The sequence below is a fragment of the Lissotriton helveticus genome, chromosome 11, assembly GCF_964261635.1.
Source record: "Lissotriton helveticus chromosome 11, aLisHel1.1, whole genome shotgun sequence".
NCBI lineage: Eukaryota > Metazoa > Chordata > Amphibia > Caudata > Salamandridae > Lissotriton > Lissotriton helveticus.
Genome location: NC_136072.1, coordinates 595,447,751 through 595,475,380, shown reverse-complemented (window position 1 = coordinate 595,475,380; position 27,630 = coordinate 595,447,751). Strand labels below are relative to the sequence as shown.

The 27,630-nt window shown below is 43.5% G+C and overlaps 1 protein-coding gene across 3 annotated transcripts in view; it reads right to left on the bottom strand.

The window, feature by feature from the left end:
* LOC144790982 (putative G-protein coupled receptor 148) overlaps nt 1–27,630 on the bottom strand; it is a 263,141-nt gene that overhangs the window by 12,531 nt on the left and 222,980 nt on the right. Inside the window, exon 1 of one of the 3 annotated variants that reach the window (XM_078665600.1) lies at nt 23,020–23,130. The exons of 1 other annotated variant lie outside the window; for it this stretch is intronic. In XM_078665600.1, the coding sequence (XP_078521726.1) occupies nt 23,020–23,123 (104 nt within the window). In that variant the 5' untranslated portion in view covers nt 23,124–23,130. Of the gene's footprint in view, nt 1–19,533; nt 19,665–23,019; nt 23,131–27,630 lie in introns of those variants that run through there. One more of the 3 variants, XM_078665602.1, reaches the window with a different exon arrangement.

Here is a 27,630-nt window from a genome sequence, read left to right as displayed (position 1 = left end):
ACCACCTCAGTTCAGACCCAGCTATATGCAAATCAGTCTTGACCCTGTGCCTCATGGGAAGAGTCCAGCTCGAACTTGGGGTGAATGTTTTGATTTGTTCTGCATTTGGTCCATCAATGTGTCTTTTTTGCTTTCTCACCCTAATTGCACCAGGTATGCCCAGATGTGGGTCCCAGGCTCACTGTGCCACTGGATTCAAGCTATCCTGGCTGATAAGGGGTGAATCCCCAAAAACGGTCCTAGGATGCTTGTTTCCAGTCCATGGAGGACCTGGTTTGGCAGTTCGGGCTTGATTGTTCCCATGAGGCACAGGATCAAGACCGATTTGTATATGGCCAGGTCTGAACTGGAGTGGCATGGTGAACAAAAGAATGATGGATTTAACCCAGATCTTTTGAATGGGGGTGAATGTTTTGATTTGGTCTACATTCCATCCATCAAATGTGTGTTTTTTGCTTTATTACCTTAATTGCACCAGGTATGCCCAGACGTGGGTCCCAGGCTCACTGTGCCACTGGATTCCAGCTATCCTGGCTGATGAGGGTTGAAACCCTGAAACCGGTCCTAGGATGCTTGTTTCCGGTCCAGGGAGGACCTGGCTTGGCATTTCGGGCTGGACTGTTCCCATGAGGCACTGGGTCAGGACTGATTTGCATAAGACCAGGTCTGAACTTTGGTGGCATGGTGAGCAAAACAATGATGGATTCAACCCAGATCTTTTGGCTGGGGGTGAATGTTTCGTTTTGTTCTGCATTCCGTCCATCAAATGTGTGGTTTTTTGCTTTCTCACAGTAAGAATGGCTTAAGCAGCAGGCATTAGTCACTTTCAATGTATATTGATTTTATTGAATAATTGTTGTAGTGCTCATTTCGAAATTATACAAACAGCGCCACCGTGTGGCAGTCTGTTATAAATGCCAGTGTTGACAATTAGGTGCCGGTGCTGAGGGCTGGAAAACACCAGCTCAAATTAAGCACTGTTGAAGACCAATTTAGACCCATTGTGGGAGTTTCCATCATTTTCCATAATGGAGAAGAAAAGTAGGGAACGCAATGGCCTTAGTATAAGTTAATCTACAAAGACATTGGAACACAGGTTTTTCTTTTATTTGAATGCCCAGAGGCAGAACAGCAATCCTCTCCCTCTAATTTTCTGGTGTCATCAATCACCTTCTTGAGAGAAAACAGATGATGTTTAAAACAAAGCATTGGCCATATAACCAATCAACTGAACAAATCAACAAAATAATTTTCTTTGGCGACTTCAACCTCCAGTGCAGAGATAGCCATGATACTTAAATGGCTACCTTCACAACTTTCCTAAGCGACCATGAGCTCACTTGGCATTGCATGAAGGCAGCCTTTGAAAATAACTCTACTCTTGGCTTCATCCTTTCCAAACTGCCATCTGGTTCCCTTCACTATTGTTATCAGAATTTGAGATACAGAAGAACAAGTTATGTTATGTTATGTTAATGATATTTTTAAAGAGCAGCGGTTACCCGGCGGTGTCCTGGCGCTAGTTACATCTCCATTAGGCTAGAAACGGAAGAAGCATTTTTTTTATTGGGCAAAGAGCCAGCTTTTTAAGCCTTTCCTAAAAGTTATGATGTCCTGTGCAATTCTCAGGTGAAACGGCAAGTCATTCCAAGCTTTGGCAGCACAATGAGCAAACCTTCTACCACCCCACCAAGCTTTTTTTGTGTGTGACACTGAGACCAACTTGGCACCCAGTGAGCGAAGTGTTCTTTTCGGTAAAGTTACTTATCTTCAGTAATGCCTTATCTCATAGAGACAATATCTAGCTGCAGATTAATCACCTTTGAATTTCCACAGGCGTCAGACTGGATCCGGTAGATTTTTCATGAGCAGTACCCCTGCACGCTGGTAAGTGTCGTTGGTCTGCTTCATGTGGCGTAGTCGTCCACGCTGGAAGTGACGTCCACATCACCTATATAGGCGCCTCCCCGGCGTGGTGGTATCAGTTATTTTTCACAACTTTCCATGCCAGAAGTGTGAAGCCATTAAGTGCACTGAAACTGATGTGTACAAACTAGGGCCCAGAAAAGGAAAATCCCTGACCCTAGAAATCTGTCTGCAGAACAGGGAGGATGGGTGGGTTGGTAAGGAAACTGCAACTAGATATTGTCTCTACCAGATAAGGCCTTACTGAAGGTAAGTAACTTGTACATCTGATAGAGACATCTAGATGTAGATTCCTTACCTTTGAATAGATACCCAAGCAATACCATCCCCATAGGTGAGTCTGTGGACAAATTTAGACTAAGAAGTCCTGCAGTACCGAACAGACGGAGTGCCCGTCCCTGTGGAACTGACTGTCCATGAATTAATGCTTGGTAAACGTGTGCAGGGATGCCTACGTTGCTGGCTGACAGATGTCCAGGACAGGAACTTCACAGGCTAACGCAGTTGTCACAGCCTTAGCTCTGGTGGATTGAGCTCTGAAGCCTTCAGGAGGCTGCTTCTTTGCCAGTGAGTAGCAGATGTTGATGCAGAGAACGACCCATCAAGAGATGGTCAGTTTCTGCACTGTCCAACCTTTCTTTGCACCAACATACCCCACAAAGAGTTGGTTGTCCACCTGGAACTGTCTTGTACAGTCAAAGTACAACGACTATGCTCATTTTGGGTCGCGACGGTGGAGTCACTCCCCTATTTTAGAGGGATGTGGAGGAGAGTAGAAAGTGGGCAACATGAAATAATGTTACCACTTTTGGCAAAAAAGAGGCCCTCATGTGAAGCGTCAGTTTGTCAGGAAAAACTGATAAGAAGACATGCTTGGATGATAAAGCCTGCAGCTCACTCACCCTCCTGGCCGATGTAAGAGTCACAAGAAAGGGTATTTTGATGGTAAGCAGCCTGAGGGGTAAATTGTGTTAAGGCTCGAAGGGACCACACATCAGAAATGTGAGAACTAAATTAAGGTCCCACTGATGCATAAAGTAAGGAGAAGGTGGGAACAAATGTACAAGACCTTTGAGAAATCTCAGGCAGCCATGAGAAGGCAGACAAGGCCGAAAGATATCCTTTTAGAGTGCCCAGGGCAGAGCCCTGATGGGCAAGGGTCAAAATATAAATTAAAATATCAGAAAAGGAGGCAGACACAGGGTCAATAGACTTTTCTGGACAATATGATACAAACGTTTCCATTGCAAGCATATACTATCTTGGGGGAGGGATGCCTGGCTGCCAGAATTGTAATTGTAATTGTAATTGTAACATAGTTTTTATAGAGCGCATACTATCGCTCCAAGGAGCATCTTGGCGCTGTAGTCCGTAGCCTAGAATGGTGGGCCGGAAACACTACTCACATCAATTTCATAGTACCTGAGGGATATTTAGAGCCTAGACTAGCTGTTTGCTAACCGTGTCTGGTAAATTAAAAATCCAGGTTTTCAGAGATTTCCTGAATTCGATTTCAGAGGGGATTTGCCGTAGGCTTTGTGGGAGTTTATTCCAGGCTTTAGTACCAAGGACGGCCAGGGATCTTCCTCCTTTGGTGGCTAGTCTAAATCTGGAGACTGTTAGAAGACACATGTCTGATGACCTCAGGTTCCGACCTGGTATGTATGGCTTGAACCGTGGGAGCAGATATTTAGGCCCTTTTTTGTGGTACGCTCTAAAAGTAATTACCAGTATCTTAAAGAGCACTCACTTATGTATGGGGAGCCAGTGTAATTGTTTTAAGGCAGCAGAAGCAGAAGATCTCCTAGGAAGATTAAGCACCAGGCGTGCAGCAGCATTTTGGACAACCTGCAGCCTATGCAGGGTAGATCTATTCACTCCTGCATATATGCTGTTGCAGTAGTCCAAGCGTGATGAAATTAGTGCCACTGCAACTGTCTTCTTTGCTTCTAATGGGATAAAGTTAAAAAACTTTCGAAGACTACGTATGATGTTGAAACAGGATCCTGCCACTGCAGCCACTTGCTGTTTAAAACAGAGTTTTTCATCAAATCTGACTCCCAGGTTGCGTGCGGATAGTACTGTTTTTGGCGGAATTTCCTCATTTGGGGGCCACCACAGCTGGGGGGAAAACAGATTTTGGGGACCCACAGGGAGAATTTCAGTCTTGCCCGTGTTGCATTTCAGATGGTTAGTCTTCATCCAGTTAAAGGTTGCAGTGAGGCACTTTCCAAGATTCTCCTCCGCTCTTGTAGACTTGCTGTCTAAAACTAAGATGAGCTGAGTATCATCTGCGTATGATACTGTATTGATGTTAAATGATGTTATTAGCTCAACTAAAGGTGTCATATATAGGTTAAACAGCACCGGGCTTAGCCTTGATCCTTGGGGTACACCTGTTGGATTTGTTTTTTTTGCTGATAGATACTGTCCGAGGACAGTAATCTGTTTCCTGTCCGCAAGGAGATTTTCCATCCATGCCAAGGCTGTGCCCCCTATGCCCACCGTAGCTAAACGGTTGATCAGTATCTCATGCGAGATCGTGTCGAAGGCCGCCGACAGATCCAGGAGAACTAGGACTGCCCTGTCCCCCTGATCCATGGCGGCCCTCAGTGTCTCCGTTGTGTAGAGGAGAGCTGATTCCGTTGAGTGGGAGGCTCTAAAACCCGATTGGTTGTGGTGTAAAAGATCCTCATCCTCCAGAAATTTGGTCAGTTGTTTGTTTACAACTGCCTCAGTGAGCTTAAAGAGAAACGGTAGTAATGAGATTGGCCGTAGGTTTGATAGAGTGGTAGGATCGGCCATCGCTTTCTTCTGTAGGGGTTTGACCGCCGCTAACTTCCATTCCTTAGGGATTTTGGCTGATGCAAGAGAGGAATTTATTATGTTATTAATAATCGGGTTCACTAGATCGATCAAAGAGTGTAATATCTTGGGGGGGCACGGATCAAAAGGAGATCCGGATCTTCCAGTCAAGATTGCCTGGCGGCTGTCTTCCAAACTAATTGGCAGAAATTCATTCAACTCCGCCTTTCTGGTATCTGGGTCTAATGTTCCTATTTTATATCCCATCAATGGTGTAGGGAAGGCTTTTGTGAGCTCCTGGACCTTTGCCTCAAAATAGTTCGCAATGGAGTCACAGAGGGTCTGAGAGGGGGGGATGTCTTGCCTAGTAATCATTGGATTTAGGAAGTCATCCACTATTTTAAAGATCTCCTTCTGCTTATTTTCTGCCGACGAAATTGCCTCGGAGAAGAATGCTTTTTTGGCGTCTTTAATCAGCACATGATATTGATTTCTTGCTTCTTTGTAAATTTGTCGTTTTTCTATTGTGTATGAGCGTCTCCATTAGTCTGACCTCAACACGCTTCTCTCTAAGAGATTGTGAGAACCAGGGTGCTATTTTTTTCTTTTTCTTAGACATGTTCTTTGATCCCTTAGTACTAATTAATTCTAGGCTAGTCGTGATCCAGTGATTAAAGGTCTCATTGTCTACCTCAGTATCCCCCGTCAGGGTGGGTTTGCCCTGTTTCATGAGATCCTGAAAGTCAGGGTCCTGACTAATTTTACTCCAGTCGTATTTATTTTGGGGAGGTACTATTAGCTGCCTTTTGTTCGCTGGTTCCTTTGTTATAGTTAGTTCCAAGGGAATCAGCATATGGTCGGTCCATGTCTGAGGGCATGGTTTATTTGCCTTAAGGGTCATTAGATTTGTACAGATACAGTCTAGAATATGACCAGCTTCATGAGTAGGGTCTCTGTTTAATAGCGATAGCCCCCACATATTAAGAAGTTCTAGAAACTCCCTAGTATTAGGGTCAGTAATTATGTCCAAATGGAAGTTTATATCACCCAAAATAGTAAAATTTGCATATTTAGGGATGATATTACTGAATGTTTCAGTAAAACTCTCCAGAAACTCTTTATGAGAACCGGGAGGGCGATATATCAGAGCTCCGGAAAAGGTATTAGATTCATGTATATGAAGGCAGAAGCCTAGGCACTCTGCTCCTTTTACGTCAGGGAGGTCAAAGGTGGTACACTTTATGGAGTCTCGGTGCACAATAGCAATTCCTCCTCCTTGTGTAATTTGCCTGTCTGAGCGTTGGATATGATAACCCTGTGGTAAGGCGTTGACCACATCGGGGGTGCACCAGTCTTTCAGCCACGTTTCTGTGACGAAGAGCCAGTCAAGGTCATTCTCTTCGATCATATCGTGGATATGTGCGGCATGTTTGCACATGGATCTAACATTGATTAAGCCTCCCTTCATAGTTTTGGAAAGTCGGGGTATAGTTTTACAGTTTTCAGGGATTGTAAGCGGGCCGCAGTAGCTACAGAGAATCTGACCATGACAGTTGCCTACATTTATGGTATTTAGACATTTTTCATTAGGAATGTTTAATGAGAGTAGCTCCTCTCTAGTATATGGGGTTGCAGGAATATTTTGACCAGGGGGAGGGGCCCTGTGCCCGGTCGCGGCACGGACGGGCACAGACGGGCTTACCTCTGGCGCGCCTCCGGCGCGATTGCGGCGCGCCCGCTGAGCGCGTCCGCTGCGCGGAGCCATGGCCATTTGATTTTATACCGGTGACTCACCCAAGATGGCCGCCGTAGTCACTTCCACCCGAGTCCCTGGAATCCCAGCCCTAAAATCGGCCGGAAATTCTGGGGGGAGGCAGCGTTTGCTAGGTAGGTAAAACTAAAGTGCCAATGTGATTTTAAAATTATAATCTACACCCTTACATCGGTGAGATTGCAGCGTCGCAATTAAAATCGGCGCGCTGGTGCTGGGGAGGGGAGCGGACACACAGGGCAAGTGCTAGTAATACAAAAAAGGTTTCAAGTTAAAAGAGAACCGCCCGGCTCAAGCCTCAGGCGAAATTGTGCATAATAATTGTAATAATAACATTACAGACTTTGGGAGGAATGTCAAAAGACATCAACTGCCACCAATTAACCTCCACGCAAGAAGGGAAGAGTTGATAGTTTCGAGTGGAGGACCCTCCCCTGCTGATGGTCCTTCTAAAGGGGCAGCCTGATTGGAGGATCGATGCCCATGTTCAGAAGCTCAGGATACCAGACTCTCCATGTCCACTTCGGAGCCACAAGGTTTGCTTGGGCCCGGTCATTTCTGATCTTTTTGAGAACTTTGGGTAAGAATGGTATAGGCGGGAAGGTGTACATGAGGCCTGAGCTCCACTCGAGACAAAAAGCTTCTCCGAGCAAGAGCCGGTTCGGAAACTCCAGCACGCAAAACTGCTCATATTGTGTGTTCTTGGCAGAGGCAAACAAATCTAACCAAGGCTCTCCCCACTGTTGAAACAGCCCTTGTGCCACCTCCGGGTGGAGATGTCATTCGTGATCCACTTGGCATTGATGACTGAGTTTGTCAGCCCTTGAATTCAGGGAACAAACCAAGTGTTGAACCACCAGGGAAGCAGCCAGCTGTTCCAGCCATGTCCAGACATGCAGGGCCTCTTGACAAAGGGTCCATGACCCTACCCCGCCCTGTTTGTTGCAGTACCACATGACGGTGGTATTATCAGTGAATACTTGTACTATCCTTCCCTTGATGGAGGGAAATAAGGAATTATTGCCAGTCGGAATGCTCAGAGCTCCAACAGGTTGATTGGAGTCCGGATCCCATTGGAGACCAGAGTCCTCTGATCTCCAACTCTCCCAGGTACCTGCCCCATCCCAGGTATGACTCATCTGTCACTTCTGTGAGTTCTGGTTGGGAAAGGGACAGTGGTCTGCCTCTGACCCAATCGTGAATCATTAGTCATTACTGCAGGTCTTTTGCTGTTACCTCCGAGATCTAGACCATGTCGGAGAGATTCCCCTGATGCCAAACCCACTGGAACTTCAGGTCCTTCAGTGGAGCCCATATATGCCATCTGGCATGTGCCACTAGCAGGATGCCTTGAGACCCAGCAGCCTCAGAGTCTCACCAAAACCCAAGATAGAGGCTAATAAGTTTGTATCATAGCCTGAATATCCTGGACTCGCCCCTCAGGAGGATAAGCCAGAAGCTGCACTGTGTCCAGAACAGCTCAGATGAAAAGGAGCATCTGAGAAGGAGTCAGGTGTGATTTCAGCATGTTGCTAGTGAACCCCAGCGAATGCAGGAGGTCCACTATAGCCTGGAGGTGGGAGATGACCACAGCCAGTCATCAAGATAGGTGGGAAGACTGACACCCCTCGCCTGCACAGATGAGCTACAACCACCACCAAAACCTTGGTGAAGACCAAGGGGCGCTGGTAAGGCAAAAGGGAAGCACAGTGAACTGCAAATGCTCATGGCCTACAGTAAACCGCAAGTAAAGCCGATGGGCAGGCAGGAAGGGAATGTGAAAATAGGCGTCTTGCAAGTCCAAAACTACTATCCAGTTTGCTGGGTTCAAGGCAGACAAGACCTGAGCCAATGTAAGCATCGTGAATTTCTCCTTTTTGAGGAAGTAGTTCAGGGCTCAGAGATCTAGGATATAACAAGGCCCCTGTCCTTTTTCGGGATCAGAAAGTAGGTGGAATAGCAATCACAGCCTACTTCTGGCACTGGATTCCTCTCTATGGCTCCCTAGACCAAGAGAGCCATGACTTCGTCCTAGACCAGGTGCAGATGATCCTCCATCAGCCAGTCATAAGATGGAGGCATGGAGGGAGGGGTAGTCTCGGGGGGGGGGGAGTAGCCCCTTCGGATGATCTGCAGAACTCACCTGTCCGATGTTAATGACTGCCAGTGGTGGAGGTGATGGTGGATCCTGCCACCAACTGGATGCCCATGATTTAAAAGGGCAAGATTAGGAAGGGCTGGAGGCTGCAGCTGCCGGGGGTGGTGGTTGGACCTGACCACTGCCTACCCAACACACGAGGCTGGTGGGAAAAGTGCCCTTGTTCATGCAGAGGCTGGGTAGGTTACACGGCTCAGTGGCTAAGATAAGGTTGGCACATTCCCTTCTGTGGCCATGAAAGGAGCAAAAGACAGGCTGGGGATGCTGTGGAGCAGCTGAGAGGTCCAAGGACTTGGCTGTAGCCTGCAAAACCTTGAATCCCTCATGCACCGAGTCTGCCTTGTCTCTGAAGAGACGGGTGCCATCGAAGGACATGTCCATGAGGCAAGCCTGAACCTTCCCTGAAAAGCCAGATGTTCTCCGCCAGGCGTGGTGTCTGAGGGCCACAATCAACGAAACCGCTCTACCCAGTGAGTCGGTCATGTCCAAGCCACGACATATAGTGAACTTCCCTGCATCATTTCTACCCGTAACTGCTTGGGAGAGAATGGCCCTCGCATCCTCCGGGACCTGTGGCAGCAGTTGCACAACTGTTTGCCACAGCATGTAAGAATAACGGTCTAATAAGCATGCAGTGTTCATTGACTGCAATACAAGGCTGGTGGAAGAAAATATTTTCTTTCCCAGCTGTCCAACCTCTTGGATTCCTTGTAAGGGGAGGCACCATGGGAAGTAGAGGCTTGGACCGGATCACTGAAATAATATCGACTGACAAAATATCGACTACCCAAAATATCGAGGAAAAAATATCTACAGATAAAATATCGAGTTTGTATGTACAAACAGGTAAGTACAAAAATATCGAGTACAAAATATCGTTTACAAAAATATAGTTTTAAAAAATATCGACTTTATTAAAAACAGTGTTAAATTAAATTAAAATTTAAAATTAATTACTAAAATATACTTAAAAATACTTAAATTAAATTATAATAATTAAATATTTAATTAAAGTTATAAAAAAAATTAACAATCATATTTGTTAAAACATATATATATATATATTAACATAATATAATTAAATAATATCCAATATTATTAACATACAATAGCAAAATGTAAAAAATACTATTCCCACTCCAGTGGGTGCAACAGTGAGGAAAGCGTTGGATAGCGTAGGGGTAAAAAACTACTATTCCCACTCCAGTGGGTGCAACAGTAGGGAAAGCGTTGGATAGCGTAGGGGTAAAAATTACTATTCCCACTCCAGTGGGTGCAACAGTAGGGAAAGCGTTGGATAGCGTAGGGGTTAAAATTACTATTCCCACTCCAAATAGTGCAACAGTAGGGAAAGCGTTGGATAGCGTAGGGGTTTAAATTACTATTCCCACTCCAAAGAGTGCAACAGTAGGGAAAGCGTTGGATAGCGTAGGGGTTTAAATTACTATTCCCACTCCAAAGAGTGCAACAGTAGGGAAAGCGTTGGATAGCGTAGGGGTAAAAATTACTATTCCCACTCCAGAGAGTGCAACAGTAGGGAAAGCATTGGATAGCGTAGGGGTTTAAATTACTATTCCCACTCCAAAGAGTGCAACAGTAGGGAAAGCGTTGGATAGCGTAGGGGTTTAAAATACTATTCCGACTCCAAAGAGTGCAGCAGTAGGGAAAGCATTGGATAGCGTAGAGGTAAAAATTACTATTCCCACTCCAGTGGGTGCAACAGTAGGGAAAGCGTTGGATAGCGTAGGGGTAAAAATTACTATTCCCACTCCAGGGGGTGCAACAGTAGGGAAAGCGTTGGATAGCGTAGGGGTTAAAATTACTATTCCCACTCCATTGAGTGCAACAGTAGGGAAAGTGTTGGATAGCGTAGGGCAGTGGTTCCCAAACTTTTAACTCCTGAGGACCCCCATTGAGTCACCACTGGAAGCCGGGGACCCCCAAGCAATTTGTATGAGTTAAATTTCAAACATAAAAACAGTCATTTAAAAAAAAAAATACACACGTGTGCACACAAAACAAATACTCAAAGTACTAAGGATTTTGGGGCCAGATGTACGACCATTTCATTTAGCGTCTCGCAATTGGCGACACATTGCGAGTGGCAAATTGCGAGTCGCTAAATGAAATGTACAACAGTGTGTTTAACTCTGTTTGGGATTCCCAATGGGGTCGCAAATTGCGAGGTTCATTAATATTAATGAGCCTCTCGCAATTTGCGAGCCCATTGGGAATGCCAGCCCTCCCAGCGATGGTGGCCTGCTGGGCTCTGCAGGCCACCATGTCTCGGACTGCTTTTAAATAAAGCAGTTAAAAAAAAAATGCAGCCTGTTAACCATGCATTTAAAAAAAAAAAGAAAATGAAACGTTTTCGTTTTATTTTCTAAGGGCAGGCAGAGGTCCCTGGGACCACTGCCTGACCTTAAAAAATAATTTTGCATGCATTTGCAAAGGGGAAGGGGTCCCCTGGGGACCCCTTCCCATTTGCGAATGCATTACCATCTACTTGAAGTAGGTGGTAATTCGCAAAACATTTGTACATGGTTTTGAGACTCGCTATTTGGAAGGGAATGCCCCTTCCAAAAAGCAAGTTGCAAACCCTATTTAGAGAGTCGTAAACAAATTGCGACTTGCGAAATAGGCTATGTACATGGCCCAATAGGTTTTTGCATGCGCAAATGGGTTCGCGAACCCGTTCGCGCATATAAAAACAGATCGTACATCTGGCCCTTAGTATTTTATATTGAAGTAATAGCCCCTCTGTCACATGTATTTCATTTGTTTTGTAGCATCTCTCATACCATTGTAGGATGTCAGAGCACTTTACATCACACACATATAGAGACATTGAATCATACATGTAAATCAGTGTGTATATAAAATGTTTAAAGAGTGCTTGGTCTAGAAAAGCACAAACTCAGGATTCAGAGCATAACACAGTGGCTAGTATTGACTTTAACATTAAAAATGTATTTCCACCCAAATATATCTTTTTAGCAGCATCAGGATAATGAATAACTGGGACAAAATATAAGTTACTAACTGGTACCATGCAGTTTGCAAGCAGCTCTTTGATGACAGTTTTTAGGTCCCTCTGCTAGATTACGATTGTTACTTATGAAGTGCACAGTAATAAAGGAATCTTTGTGACAAAAGCAGTAACCACGAACCTAGGCACATAAAATGCTGCTTTATAAGATGCATGTTACACGTTCTTTGCATTAGGCACATTAACCCTCTGTGTCACATTAATTAAATCAAAGCTGCCACTTAACAAGACTCTCCTTGCTCTCCAGCAGGTACATTAATCACTGGCATTCTCTTGACACTTTTATTGTTGCTGGAAAGCTGCTAATTATACAAGAAATGTTTTTGTGCTTTTAAAACTGTTGCCTATGGACCCCCTGGGAATGTGTCACGGACCCCTGGGGGTCCGCGGACCACAGTTTGGGAAACACTGGCGTAGGGGTAAAAATTACTATTCCCACTCCAAAGAGTGCAACAGTAGGGAAAGCGTTGGATAGCGTAGGGGTTTAAATTACTATTCCCACTCCAAAGAGTGCAGCAGTAGGGAAAGCATTGGATAGCGTAGAGGTAAAAAATATCGAGTTTGTATGTACAAACAGGTAAGTACAAAAATATCGAGTACAAAATATCGTTTACAAAAATATAGTTTTAAAAAATATCGACTTTATTAAAAACAGTGTTAAATTAAATTACAATTTAAAATTAATTACTAAAATATACTTAAAAATACTTAAATTAAATTATAATAATTAAATATTTAATTAAAGTTATAAAAAAAAATTAACAATCATATTTGTTAAAACATATATATATAAATTAACATAATATAATTAAATAATATCCAATATTATTAACATACAATAGCAAAATGTAAAAAATACTATTCCCACTCCAGTGGGTGCAACAGTGAGGAAAGCGTTGGATAGCGTAGGGGTAAAAAACTACTATTCCCACTCCAGTGGGTGCAACAGTAGGGAAAGCGTTGGATAGCTTAGGGGTTAAAACTACTATTCCCACTCCAAATAGTGCAACAGTAGGGAAAGCGTTGGATAGCGTAGGGGTTTAAATTACTATTCCCACTCCAAAGAGTGCAACAGTAGGGAAAGCGTTGGATAGCGTAGGGGTTTAAATTACTATTCCCACTCCAAAGAGTGCAACAGTAGGGAAAGCGTTGGATAGCGTAGGGGTAAAAATTACTATTCCCACTCCAGAGAGTGCAACGGTAGGGAAAGCATTGGATAGCGTAGGGGTTTATATTACTATTCCCACTCCAAAGAGTGCAACAGTAGGGAAAGCGTTGGATAGCGTAGGGGTTTAAAATACTATTCCGACTCCAAAGAGTGCAGCAGTAGGGAAAGCATTGGATAGCGTAGAGGTAAAAATTACTATTCCCACTCCAGTGGATGCAACAGTAGGGAAAGCGTTGGATAGCATAGGGATAAAAATTACTATTCCCACTCCAGTGGGTGTAACAGTAGGGAAAGCGTTGGATAGCGTAGGGGTAAAAATTACTATTCCCACTCCAGGGGGTGCAACAGTAGGGAAAGCGTTGGATAGCGTAGGATAGCGTAGGGGTTAAAATTACTATTCCCACTCCATTGAGTGCAACAGTAGGGAAAGTGTTGGATAGCGTAGGGGTAAAAATTACTATTCCCACTCCAAAGAGTGCAACAGTAGGGAAAGCGTTGGATAGCGTAGGGGTTTAAATTACTATTCCCACTCCAAAGAGTGCAGCAGTAGGGAAAGCATTGGATAGCGTAGAGGTAAAAATTACTATTCCCACTCCAGTGGGTGCAACAGTAGGGAAAGCGTTGGATAGCGTAGGGGTAAAAATTACTATTCCCACTCCAGTGGGTGCAACAGTAGGGAAAGCGTTGGATAGCGTAGGGGTTAAAATTACTATTCCCACTCCAGTAGGTGCAACAGTAGGGAAAGCGTTGGATAGCGTAGGGGTTTAAATTACTATTCCCACTCCAAAGAGTGCAACAGTAGGGAAAGCATTGGATAGCGTAGGGGTTTAAATTACTATTCCCACTCCAGTGGGTGCAACAGTAGGGAAAGTGTTGGATAGCGTAGGGGTTAAAATTACCATTCCCACTCCAGTGAGTGCAACAGTAGGGAAAGCATTGGATAGCGTAGAGGTAAAATTTACTATTCCCACTCCAGTGGGTGTAACAGTAGGGAAAGCGTTGGATAGCGTAGGGGTAAAAATTACTATTCCCACTCCAGAGAGTGCAACAGTAGCGAAATTAAATACTTCATATATTATATCAATAAATATAAATGAATATGTATCAAATATTAATTAAAAGTAATTACGAATTTTATATAATATAATAATTAATCAATTAAAATTACAAATTAAATTTAATTATTACGATTATTTAACTATTAATACAAATGAATTACAAATTAACAATTAATAATTTAACATTTATAAATTAATTTACAATAAATTCAAATTAAATTCAATAAATTGAATTTGATTTATTTAATTAATTATAAATACATTACTTTCCATCCTATTCCCCTATAAACCCACAACCCACTACAGAAAATAAATTATTAAATTGACATAATTAGCAATTAATCAATTAAATAAAATTAATTAGCAATTCTAATTTAATTAATTACCCATAAAATAATTAATTAACAATTAATTCTACAACAATACCAATAAATATGTTTGCATATTTAATTAATTATAAATAAATTACTTCCCACCCAATTCCCCTATAAACCCACAACCCGCTACAGAAAATAAATTAGAAAAATTAACATAATTAACAATTAATCAATTAAAGTAAATTAATTGCCAATTCAATTTTTATTAATTACCAAATATAAATTAATTAACAAATAATTAAAAATGAATAACAATAAATAAATTTACATATTTAATTAATTATTATTAAATTACTTCCCACCCTATTCCCCTATAAACCCACAACCTGCTACAGAATTAAATAACGCAAAAATAAAAAAATACAAATTTCAATAATTATTATTATTTATAACATAAATACACACTTTTCACACATATAATAACATAAAAACACTATAAAAAATTCAGTATTATTAAAAATTAGATAATTTTAATAACCTATATTATATACTTTGATATTTTAACTATCTATATTTTTAACAGTCGATATTACTTTACTTACCTTAAAAACGATATTTTTGATGTCTATATTCTGTCCAGTTGATATTTTGTCCAGTCGATATTTAAAACTCGATATTATGTCCAGTCGATATTTTGAAGTCGATATTTTGACTGTTCACCGCTTGGACCACCAAGCTCTCCGGGGTAGGGTGTTTGGTGACAAAATCTGGGTCCCCAGTGACAGAGGGGGTGGGCAATTATCCTATTCACAGGAGCCCCTGTGCTGGGTTTGGACCAGGTCCCCAGAAGGACGTCAGTGAGGGCTTCGTTGAACTGCAGTAGGGGTTCAGAGGAGGATACTTCTGGTTGCAACACCCCCGTCAAGATGGTAGTCGTGACAGCCACTGAGAGAAACTGAAGGTCGAGGACCTCAGCCGTCCTCTGCATCACCATTGTATATCTTCTTATGCTACCTCTTTCTTAGCCATGGTTGGGGGAAGAGCATGGAGGTACCTGGGGACATGTCCAGGCTGTTGGCATCACCCAGTTCTTCACACCAGTCCACTTCTTGTTCATACTGGTATTCTAAAGGGTCCAGCAACCCCTCCCAACCTCCCCAAGGCCTAGCCATTCATAATGGGCTTCAAAACTCTAACCTAGGCCATGGGGATCCTGTTGGCACCAGAATCAGCGTCGGTCGATGTGGTTCCGGCTCTGTGTGGTCGGGGATCAAAATGGAGCTGGCACCGCCATTGCCAGGAGCATCTTCGTCGGGCCGATACTGAGGAAGGTTGCAGTGGTACGACCAGCTCAGGTCCGGATCCATGACCAGGTCCATCGAACCCGGGTTTTGGAGCCAACAGCGCAGAACAAGATGGGGCTCCCTCTGACCCTGTGGGACCTGCACGCAGGAGGTGTTGGTTTGCTCAAAAATTAGCCACATGGCCTCATAGAACTCTTTGATTTGAGCGGGGTCGCTCCGGCTCCCCGAAAAATGGGGAGGCGTGAAGTCAGTCCAGGTGCAGGTCCCAATGTGCCAGGACTCGAAACGCCGATGTTCCTTTGTCACATCGGCCACTTCGACTTCTTGTGTTTTTTGTGGATCTTAATTGAGTGCCCAGTGTTTTCAAGTGGGACGAAGAAGACTTTGTACACCTGGAACAGTCCTGAGACTTTCCTCTCGAGAGGGACCGCGACTGCCATGGAGTCACATGTTGGAGAATGACTTGGAGTCATGGTCGTGATCCAAACACCACAAACACATGAGATGCGGGTCCGTAACCAACATGGCGTGGTGACAGCGGCCATAGGGTTTCAAATCTGTTTTCCTCAACACACCAGGAGGAAATCTAACAAAAGAATGACAAAGTGTTGCAAAAATCCTGACAAAAACTGACAAAGGGGTAGCTCTTCTCTCTTATCAGCGGTGGCTGGCATGGAAAGGAAAGAACTAACGTAGGTGTGCTGAGGTGGCACCTATATAGATGAAATAGATGTTACTTCTGGCTCGCTCGGACGACGCCACATGGAGCCAACTGACAAAACCTTCTGGTGTGCAGGGGTACTGCTCATGAAAAATCTTCCGGATCCAGTTTGATGCCTGGGGTGATTCAAAGTTAAGGAATCTGCGGCTAGATGTCTCAATCAGATACCAATGAAAATAGCAGGAAATTTGGATCGGAACTTTAAAACACATGGACATTACCAAGTTCAATCAACTTTCATTGTCTACCTTGCCCCGAAAGAGGAAGTTGAATGCATACATGTGACTACTGCTTACTACCAAAGCATTATGTAAGACATCATGAATACTTATGGGTTCCTCACTGTTGTACCACAAACATTAAAGCCACCAGCCCCAAAATGTAATCAGTGCTAAGATTCACCAAGACATTTTCAGTGATAAAATCTGATTCAAAATTACCAAACAGCTCGAACAGCCCCCAGGAAGAAGGAGGGGAAAATGATTAACTCCAAAGGCCACTTTAGGTCAGAGATTTTACTTAAACACCTTTAACCTTATAAACATTCTCTCATTCTTTGTGAAAGCATTGTGAGCTGCTGCATCTCAACTTAACACTGTCATCCCCAACAATAGCTTGCAATGGGTGTCCACTGTCCAGCGAGGCTTACGTCTTCCTGTGGCACTGAAACTCCTACCCTTCAGGTAGAAGTTCTCCTCCTCTTTGAAAAACAAGAGCTCTGTCTGCTCATCCTTATTAACCTAACATGAACAGTTAATATGGTAGATCACCCAAATTGGCTACACACCACGGAGGCTGTCTTTGTGTTACTGGAACCGTTCTCTAAGGGTTTACCACTCTCCTTGAGGATCATGTTCAGCAAGTGAGGAGTAAATATCCAAGGATCACTCCCTTTCTCACAATGTACAGGGCCCCTGGAGGCTCTGTCCTTTCTCCACTGCTGTTTAACGTGTAGGTGATAAAAAGCATTAGGAATTGAATCATCCACCAGTATCCTGCAGATACTCAGCCTACAACTGGGCTACCATGTACAGCCATTGGAACCTGTGAATCAAGTCACAATAGGCAGCCCGTAGATTAATAGGCACATAATTGATTTTTGGTTCCCCCCCAAAACTAATAAGCTTTAGTAGATAATAAAATATAACAAAAACCCTTACATAATAAATTATTATAGACAGCTACAGCCTACGTACTTGGACACTACATGACTGAAAATAGCTAGTGTTTAGTGTACTTTATAAAATCGTACATAAAAGTAGCTAACCTGAGTCAGAAAAGGGGTTACAGAAAATAAATATATTAAGCGAAAGATAAATCATTAAATCAGTAGATGTCCAAGGAAAAGTTCAAAGAAGACAACTCTTTACACAAACAATTTACGTTATGAAGAAAAAGGAATCTTCAGAGGCTTAAGAATTTTTTTTATCTATTGATCAAATATCAAAACCATTACTGAAGATACTATGTATCAAGATCCATTCTTAAAATGGCCATTTATCCTGTTGCCTGTGTCCAGTCCATGCTCACTGACCACTCTCCACTCCCTCCGGGGTGGATTGTGGGGATCTTGGACTATGTCTGCCTGTGACTGGCAGTCTCTTTCGATTGCTCCTCGGAAGTCTCTAAAGAACTTCTGCAGTGGTTGTTTTTCTTTTTTGCATGTGTGAGTGTTCATTGCTCCTGAGTAGTCCCTAGAGATCTCTTACTGTGGCTGACTAAATACAGTGCATGACTGCGGGTCTCTCGCCTGTCGCTCATGGGTGAGCCAATACCTCAATTTTCCAAGGTAAACCAAAATTTGCTGTTCAAAAAACACGAATTTGTCCCATTAACTATTGCACCACCACGGTGCTACAACGGACGGGTTTGGGCAGTCCATGAAAGGCAATACATGCCTCACTTGTAAGAACACGCCCAAACCTCCAAGTTTGTTGATATTCACACGCTTGTGGCAAGCATATTGCCACTGTGTACACTGCCAGAAACCTGCACCTGCCAAGGGCAGGAATAACCCTATTACAGTTGTGTTTGCAGAGGGAACACAACCAGAATTTGCCGAGTGTTTGTGAGGGGGTTACTCCAAAAAGGACAATATTTCTCTGCAGGAAAAAACGTTAACATATGCAAACCCACATTTACACATAACAAAACTACTATTTAATGGGGCTAAATCGGAATTCACTATGAATTCCAGACCTACATCCAAAAAGATCAAATAATTCGCAGTTTCTCAGGATCATTCATGGAATTCTGTATGAATTTTCAAAAAAAGGTCCGAAATTTCCGACAACAATAGGGCCAAATCTACAGAATTACATTTAATCTTTTTGAAGAATCAAGCTCAGAGCCTAAATGATATGAATTACCGCATTTCATCACCAGAATTCCTAATACGCCTTAGGGTACATCTATATTGTTTGGGATTTAGGGCCATATGTATCAAGCGAATTAGCATTCGCAAAGGCCGAAATTTGCGAATGCTAATTTGCTAAATGGTATGTATGAAACTTTTTTGATGCAAAATAAGGAATCGCAAAATTTGCTATTCCTTATTTTGCGATTGCACTTAAGGAATCACAAATTTTGCGATTCCTTAAATGCAATGTATCAAAGAAAAAATAATGCAAAAATGCCCATAAGGATTCGCAAATTACCACCAACTTCTAGTTGGTGGTAAGTTGCGAATTCTTTAAAAAAAGCAATTTTAAAAAAAACAAATGTGCCATATGACGCACATACATGCCCTTAGGGCATGTATGTGCGCCATATGCCCCCACATGTCATTTTCAGGGGTGCAGCAGGGTGTTCTTGAGACACCCCTGCACCCTTGAAAATATTCCTAATTTGCGATTAGCAAATTGCTAATCGCAAATTTCCCCTTCATTCCTATGGGCCTCCTGGCCCATAGAAATGATTGGGAAATTTGCGATTAGCAATTTGCTAATCGCAAATTAGGAATGTTAAAGAATCGCTAAAAAGCAGCTATTTTTTACATACATACCGTTTTGCGAATTCTAAATAGCGATTCCTTAAAAATCGCTATTTAGAATTCGCAAAACGGAACTATGATACATATGGCCCTTAGAGTTGAATACTGGCATTAAGGTCACCTTCGTTTAACTTGAAACTAATAAGTATACATAATCATTGCTTCCTTAAGTGGGCCCAGCAATCACACGGTACAGTCAGACAAGCCAAGATCGCTTCCTCCGCCTTTAATTCGAAAGAATCTTGAGTATTCGTAACATCTTACCTCTTCACAGAGAAATATTTACAGTCTCTTCAAGTCTCCCAAAAGCATCTTCAAGGTAGCCCAGCAGCAAGCATTAATGATGCAGAAACCTGGAAATGTATGTAAAAGCCTCAGTAATGTTAATACCCTTTAGAAGTGACTAAAGAGGTGTTGCCAGTATTTCAAATGGGACTTTGTCCTAAAAAAATATTCTTCTCAATTTTTGTCGCTTGTTTTGTAGTTATTGTTACATATTTCAGATGTTCCTTTATGTGAGCTTCCTCAACCTATTGTGTAAACACTTCCAGTTCCTCGTGTGTCGTCATTACTTATCTTTTGTGCATGCTTATTCATTACCAAACCAGGCACTTCAACCTAAGATATGGAAGACATTCACGCAGGGAACACAGGGTCTGATTCACAAAGGTAGGTTGCAATCGCACAGCCTGTCATTCCCTTAGTCACGTGTTTGCCCCGCCAAAATACCTTTTTACTATTTGGAACAGCGAGTCCGAAAAGTCTTTTCGACTTGTGAAAGGGGTTTTACGACACTGCCCATGTCATAAACAGGAGAGGGCACTCCTATACTCGATTTGGAGAATTCAGTTTGAATGGTTTGTGTGACTACAACTGCATTCACAAACCATTGATCAGGTATCAGCAACTCAAGAGGCGGCTTCTGCCTGATTCGGAAAATGGCGGCTGTTCCCATGGGACAAGCTCCCCTCTGAATCGTGAGGTACCCTCAGGCTTTGGTTCAGTGGACCACTGCTTGCTCTCACGGATGAATTCTCAAATTGGATTTTTTTTTTTTTATTCAAAAGCGGTACGGGTGCCTTTAATGGACACAGGCTGCTTTTAAAAACACATTTTCCTCACGTGATTGCAAATGCAAGGGTGTTGGTCTGCTGTCCCTGGCGTCATCCGTGCATTTGCATCCAAGCACAGGGGGTGTGCTGCGACATAATAGTACATAGCAAATTGCATTCCCATTCCTAAACCAGTGGGTGTGCAAACTGCATAATCCTAGTTTGAGAATCAGTTGCTAAAGAGGATATTAATGCAATTGTAAGGTTCTGCAATCGATATTTCTTAACAGTATGTGCTATTTGCTGCCAAAACTATTTCAAAACTCAGAAACGACCCTATTGATCTTAATTTTTTAAGGTTTTGAGCTTAAATCTCACTGCCTTGTATACACCGACCAGAATGCTGCGGTCCTCTTCATACATGTTGGTTGTGGTCCCCAAATCACGACTTTCTAACTGGGGTGGCAAAATATCACTGCCAGATTGTGGAATAATCTGTCATACAGACTTAAAAATGTGCCTGACCTGATCTCTTTCAGGAAGACTTGTTTTTTATATGGCATAATTTCTGCTATATCTTTAGACTTTAGCACTTCTTTATCTCACTGCTGGCAGGATGTTGGATGACATGTGCCTAGACGCCTTAGGGTATTAGCCGCGCTATACAAATAAATAGAGAAAACACACAAACACACACACACACACACACACACGCAGGCACACACACACACACACACACACTCTCTCTCTCTCTCTCTCTCTCTCTCTCTCTCAAACAACGAACATCCTCAAAATGCAGTTTAATCAATTTAACAAAGTTTGATGACCCGCTTTTGCTCCCTGCAATTGCTCTGTGGTACCATATATGCCTCCATCAATAGCCTATTTTATCCCTCAACCACAGTTTCCCCTCCCCCTTAGATGAGAAGCTGCCACCACGAAGATCTTGCCTAGATTTCTCCCTCATATACAGAGAAATCCAGCTTCACCACAGATAGTTACTCAAAATATCTCCCAAAGACATGGCTTCTGCCAAGGCCCACTAAGCATGTTGCGAGTAATCTGATCACAACGCAGGAAGGATTACCACTAGCCACACAGGGCTTAGTATAGAAGGAGCAGGACAAGTTAAAGTGGAGGGGGCTGGTCGCCTCTTTCTGTTGGGTGTACTACACTGCAGTGGCTTTAAATGGTCATGATCATGGGATCAAGATAATAAACTCAAGGGGGATTGAGGTCTTATATCCAACAAGTGTTTACTAGGGGCAGCAAGGTTTGTGGAAGCTTGAAGGGGAGGGAAGAACTGAAATGTGGTCAGGATACATTCTGAAGGTGGGCAAATCATTCAACCCACCCCCATGCTTTAGGCCACACTCTTTTGCAGTATTAGAGTGGTGGTCAGTTGGAGGACTGGTTGGGATCTGTAAGTTCTGTTGTGTCGCATTTAGAAGACAGTGAAGCAGAAATCATTACCACCAAGTGAGTCAGCTAGAAAAGACCAGTTGGTGTAGTAGGGTACAAGGCTGAGAACAGATTAGCCATCAGTGCCCTGTGTAGGCTGGTAGAGGCGGTTTTAATGGAAACAAAACGGAGAGGGGGCTGGGGATATGAGCCTGAATCAAGTCAATGCGGTTCAAAGGTGGTTAAAATGGGGACAGTAATGACCAAAAGAGTTTACAGATGAACGAGTGGAGTAGAACCATGAGGTTAGTCAATGATGGAATGTTTGCAGACCTGCCCTGTCCCCCAAAATGAACCTTTTTCACATCAGTCCTCAGAAGTGCCGGCTGCTCAAAAGTACATCCAGAAAGGAGCACTCCCTGAACCATCTGAAATAGAATCCTGCATGTAGTAGATTCTGGGGCGTAGCTTCTGGGGGGTGTTTGGGGTATTACACCCCCTTAATACATGTATTCAATAGTAGATAGTTGGGTACAGGGACTTTACGCCGGGTATTGTGAGGTGTGGGTTGAATTTCACTTGTGATTTTTACATACACATGTAGACAAAAGGACAAACACAAGCTGTTTAAAAGGTCTTAGAAATTATTTATTTTACAAAATAGTGAGTTTTAAGTATCCCTAACAAACCATACTTCTCTCCCTTTCTACTGCTCCTTAAGCCTCCCTCATGCCATGCTTCTCATATAATGTATTTTGCCGTGATTGCTGGAAAATCTGAAGCATCCCCCCCAATCTTACTGCCCAAGCTACACCCCTGGGTAGACTCCTCCCCCTTGAAGAAGCATGTGCTATGTGGACCCTAATGGCAGGTCCTACGTTGGCAGACACATTTCCATTACGCAACCACAGAAATAGCCTGATGTCTACAAGTAAAGCAAAGCATAGCTGGATCTCTCCTACGAAGAACAGGCATGGATATGCTTTTTCATGTATATTGTAACATACATTGATTTTGTGGAAGGTGCAAATGTCTCTCCTTTTTCAAGATAACTTAAAAGTACTGTACGGATAAATGGCAAACACAAAACAAAGGTTTCTCTTTCCCCTTATTAACTAGGTTTGACAGTCTTTCTCTTTTAAGATCAGCCACAAATCTGACCCACCACCATTCTCATACTGTTTCCCGTCAGAGATTACACAAAAGGTCTTCCCTTTTTTTGTAAAGGATATAAGAACAAGAACAGAGAAGTGGTTTTAAAAATAGAAGCGTATCAATGGTATTTGTAAGGACATACCAGGAAACTCCAGCCAGGTTCAATGAGTTCTCAATATTAGATAAATAAAGGAAATAATGTTGTTTTGTGTATGTTGCTCTTCCCGCTTGGCTGTACTGTTTCATTAAGAACGTGGCCCGGGGAGGAAAAATTAAAATGTGTTAAACAAGGCTAGTCTATGTTAAAATCTCTGTTTTAACTTTAGAGTTTTTTGAGCTGCCGACTTGGGATTCCAGTTTAAAGAAAAAGGGGTAACCCTGTGTCCCTCAGAACCTGGGTAATTAATGGTTTATGAAGAAATTTTTCTGTTGGGTAAAACAAAATGATTTAACCATGCTAATAATGCAATCCAAGACTAAGGTTCTCCCCAAAAGCACAGCTCTAGAAATAGATACTCAACAAATAAGTCATGAAGTCAAGGGATTGTACTATGTATTTGTAGCAGAATTGCTTCATTCAGTGTTCACATACATAGCATGAATAGACTGTCCCAATCAATATTAAAGGTGCAGTTCAGTGACATCTGTGAAAAAGTGCTCAATGAGTGAGGAATATGAACAGTGCGAACAATTTCCTATATACAGATATATACACAAGTGTTTTTATGGTGGCCAGACACCGATTTGGAGCCAAAGATTCCTATTCTTCCTAATGGAATCCTGGTGGTACTGGACCTATGAATAGTGTCGATGTTTCGACCCTGATGTGCCTCAATGAGTGATCACGGCGGGACTTTCTCAAGACAGAAGCGTAATGAGGCTGGACAGTATAATGATGGCCGGGCAAACCTTTGCCTTAAACTGCAGGGCACAATGGCCAGGGTATCCGTGATTTGAGTGAATCCGATTTGAGCAGGCGGTGGTTCAAAGTCCCATCCGTCTTACCGAGAATGGTGGATGCTGCATTGCCCCCAACTTGGAATGATAGGGGTCTATGACAGAACAAGATGGAAAATGTGCCAGTTTTTGATGCAGCGACTCTGGCACTGTTTCTGTGGTGGGTATGCTTTGCTTTGAATGGAGGCTAGTTATTTTGCAAACTGCCTGAGGTAGTTGCATCTCAGCACTGCCTTTCCCTTGTTTTTTATGGGGAGGTGGCTCACCTTTATCGCTTCACCTCACCAATAAGTAGTTGGTGTTGTTGTGCTGCAGCTGCACCACCAGAAAACTGAATGCAGATAGCGTCTTCACCTTCTTCGCCATCTTATTCCAAACACCCTAGCATGCTTCTTTTATAATTTTGAGTTTAATATGGACAGTGGAAAGTCGACATCAAAAGTATACAGTGTGCAAATAAATCTGCGAGCTGAGGTTCATAACTCATTATTGAAAGATCATTTGTGCACCAAGGCACGTAGATCACCGGACCAGGACGCGACACCCTGCAGACATCGGGGTGCCAGGAAGAGGTTGTCTAACCTCTCAGCATTGGATGGGACTCACAGTAGCTCATGTATGTGTAAGCCCTTTTAAATAAGTTAGTAGTAACACCCCTTATTTACACTGTCTGGAAACGGACAATATCTCAGAGTGAACCAAAGAACTCAATTATTATTATAGAGAGATTGCGTGTGTATGGGCAGAGGGCTGTTTTATGACAGGGAATCGTGGTAAAACTGAGAGGCAAGTGATTAACAGCAATGTTGGTTCCTTGGGGGTTAAACAAGGCTTCAGTTTATTTTGGTGAGCTGGCTTCATTAGTGTGGACGGAAGACATCGGACCACACATGCATCAGTGGACTGAGGTACGTAGTTTATCTGGCTACAAAACTATCGTGATTTAAGGTCCATTGTTCGTATGATTATAAAGAAATCTGTATACTAAGGTGATGACTCACTTGGCTGCAAGTATATTTAGGCATGACCTTTTGATTTTACTAGATTGTATCGATAATTTGCTTACTTGTAGGGGCTTTCAGCCAGCGCGTCATCCATTGGACAGTTGTATCATTTCCATTATTCTTCTGCCTCCTACAACATATAGCATGGGGCAGTGGGTCAGCCTAGGCAGGCATTTGCTAGCTTCACCCTGGACGGGGAGCGGAGAACTCTCCCGTTCGTACCGTGCAGGTCCTCAAGCAGGAGTCCGGCGGGCTGGGCATCAGCATCAAGGGCGGGCGCGAGAACCGTCGCACCAGGAGCAAAGGATCCCGCCACCGCCCCCCCCCTAGAGCGGAGCACTCCGGACAGAGTCGCAACCTCCAGGAAAGCCCGCCCCATGTGCCGCTGGCGCGGGGCAGCTGCAGCGATCGGCGGGAAATGGCGTGCTGAGAGGGGCATGTGGGGAGCGGGAAGCCCGTCAGCCTAGCGTCCAACCCGCCACCCAACAACAGCGGCTCACCCGGACCGCTCTGAAGCGGAGCCCGGGCTCCTCGTGCCCCCGGGGGCCAGAGCAGCACCGGAGGCTCCTCTCCACACCAGGGATTTATGGTTCTCCCGGACCTGCAGGATCACCATGCATCCCCCGCCGAGAAAGGTGAGCCCTGGCCGCGCTCCCCGGCCGCCCCACGTCTGCAGCAGCCCCCGCAATTCTGGACCAATGGAGAGGGCCCGTGCGGAGCGGCCCTCGGGACACACACACCCCTCCGCAAAACAAAGCAGCGGGGCCATGAAAACACCAGATGCAGGCAGCAGCCCTGCAGCCACATTCGAATGAAAGAAACTACGCCACGGACTCTCCTGGACTTCTTTACTTTTTCTTTTGTCCTGGCCGCCATTTTGCTGCTGCTCTCGGCCGCTTTTCTCTAGACCCTGACCCGCCGTCTTGCCCATTCCCTCGTCCTTTAACCCTTTTCCCTTGTTTCCCCCTTGACGATCCTCAAATGTTTCTTCCCTTTTCTGATTTGCCTTTTCTCCATACCCTTGTATCCCTCCCACCCTCCCTTGGTGCTGTGACTGCATCCCCCTCCGACCTCACTTAATGGAACTCTGCTTTTCTGTATATAGAGATAACTCTAATCATTAGTATATGCAGTAGACCTTTGTACTCTCTACCATTCCTATGTGACTCTTAGAGTATATCCATTCGTATCACTTCCCTATATATATAGAGATAACTCTAATCACCAGTTTATGCAGTAGACCTTTGTACTCTCTACCATTCCTATGTGACTCTTAGAGTATATCCATTTGTATCCCTTCCCTATGTATATAGAGATAACTCTAATCATTAGTATATGCAGTAGACCTTTGTACTCTCTACCATTCCTATGTGACTCAGAGTATATCCATTCGTATCTCTTCCTTGAGTGACTTTACTATTTGTACATTTGCAATTTTTCTTTCTGTTTGTATCTCTTCCTTGTGTGACTTTACATCTTGTACATTTGCAATTTTTTCTGTTTGTATCTTTTATGTAACGCATGTAATCCTTAGTCCATATGTTTTGCAACTGGTTCTTATGTAAAGCGCTCTGACACCTTCGGGTAAAGTTCACGCTATATAAAATCGCATTAAATAAATGAAATAAGGGTAGGGGTGCTTGAGGTGTGAGCCCCCAAGCAAATACATTCTTTGCTTAGTAGTTGGGTCTGGGGGGCCTGAGTCGGGTCTGTTATCTCTGTGTCCCTTTTTCTCGTTGTGGAGCAAGAATGAGCAACAAAACAGTGAACTTTGATGTAAACAGGAGAGAGCTATAGACACGCCAATCTGGTAGCATACTTTCAAAATGTGAAACCAGATAACCAAAAACCAATATCGGTTTTGCTGCATGTCCAAATTGTGTTATCCTCAGCAAATATTTTATTTCACAGAGCCTCCTATTTGTGTGTGCTGTAAATCACCTCTAGACGGTAATGTTGTTTCATCGATAAAAATCTAGGCCACTTTCAAGGTTTACAACACTTCTGACTTGCCTCATAGTTCACTTACAGCTTTGTCGTTGGGAGGAAAATCATGAATATTTCTAAAAGCTATCCCTTTTAATAAATGTTTGTCTCTGCAGTGATACAATCTGCATGGTAAAGAAATACCCTTTTTTAATTTTGAAGAGATAGTATCATATTTTTACATTATGTTTGCTGCACAATCTACAGGCCAAGCATTTTCATGTCTCTCCTCATGCACAGAGTCTTAGGGCCAAATTACGAGTTTGGCGGTACTTGGACTGCCAGGCTCATGGTGACGCGGCAGTGGCGGATCCAGCCACCGCTGCATCGAAGGTCCGAAAATCCGATTACGACTCGGACAGTTGAACAGCACTAGGACTGCCCGCTCAGCCAGGCAACCGCCGTTCCCTGGCGTAGGAGCAGTGGTCAGAGGCAATATGCTTGGTGGGACCATCACGGTCCTGCCAAGCATATTACGTGTTTCCTCTCCACCAGGCTTTTCATGGCGGTTCCACCATGTCATGGACTTGCATGGACATGGACATGGACTTGGACATGGACATGGACATGGACTTGTCATGGACATGCCATGCCATGCAGGAACCTTGTGATGCATTCCCATTGTGGTGCCTTTTTAAAAGGTACCACAGCCTTTTAAAGGGCACCGCAGGGGGAACCGCCAAGCCGCCTGCCCCACCAGAACACTGAAAAGTCGCAATCTGGCAGGTGGGCGGCGGCCAACTTCAGCTGAGCAGTAGTGTGGTAGTTTGCACCACCGTGCCACCGCTGTAAGGTCATAATTAGGC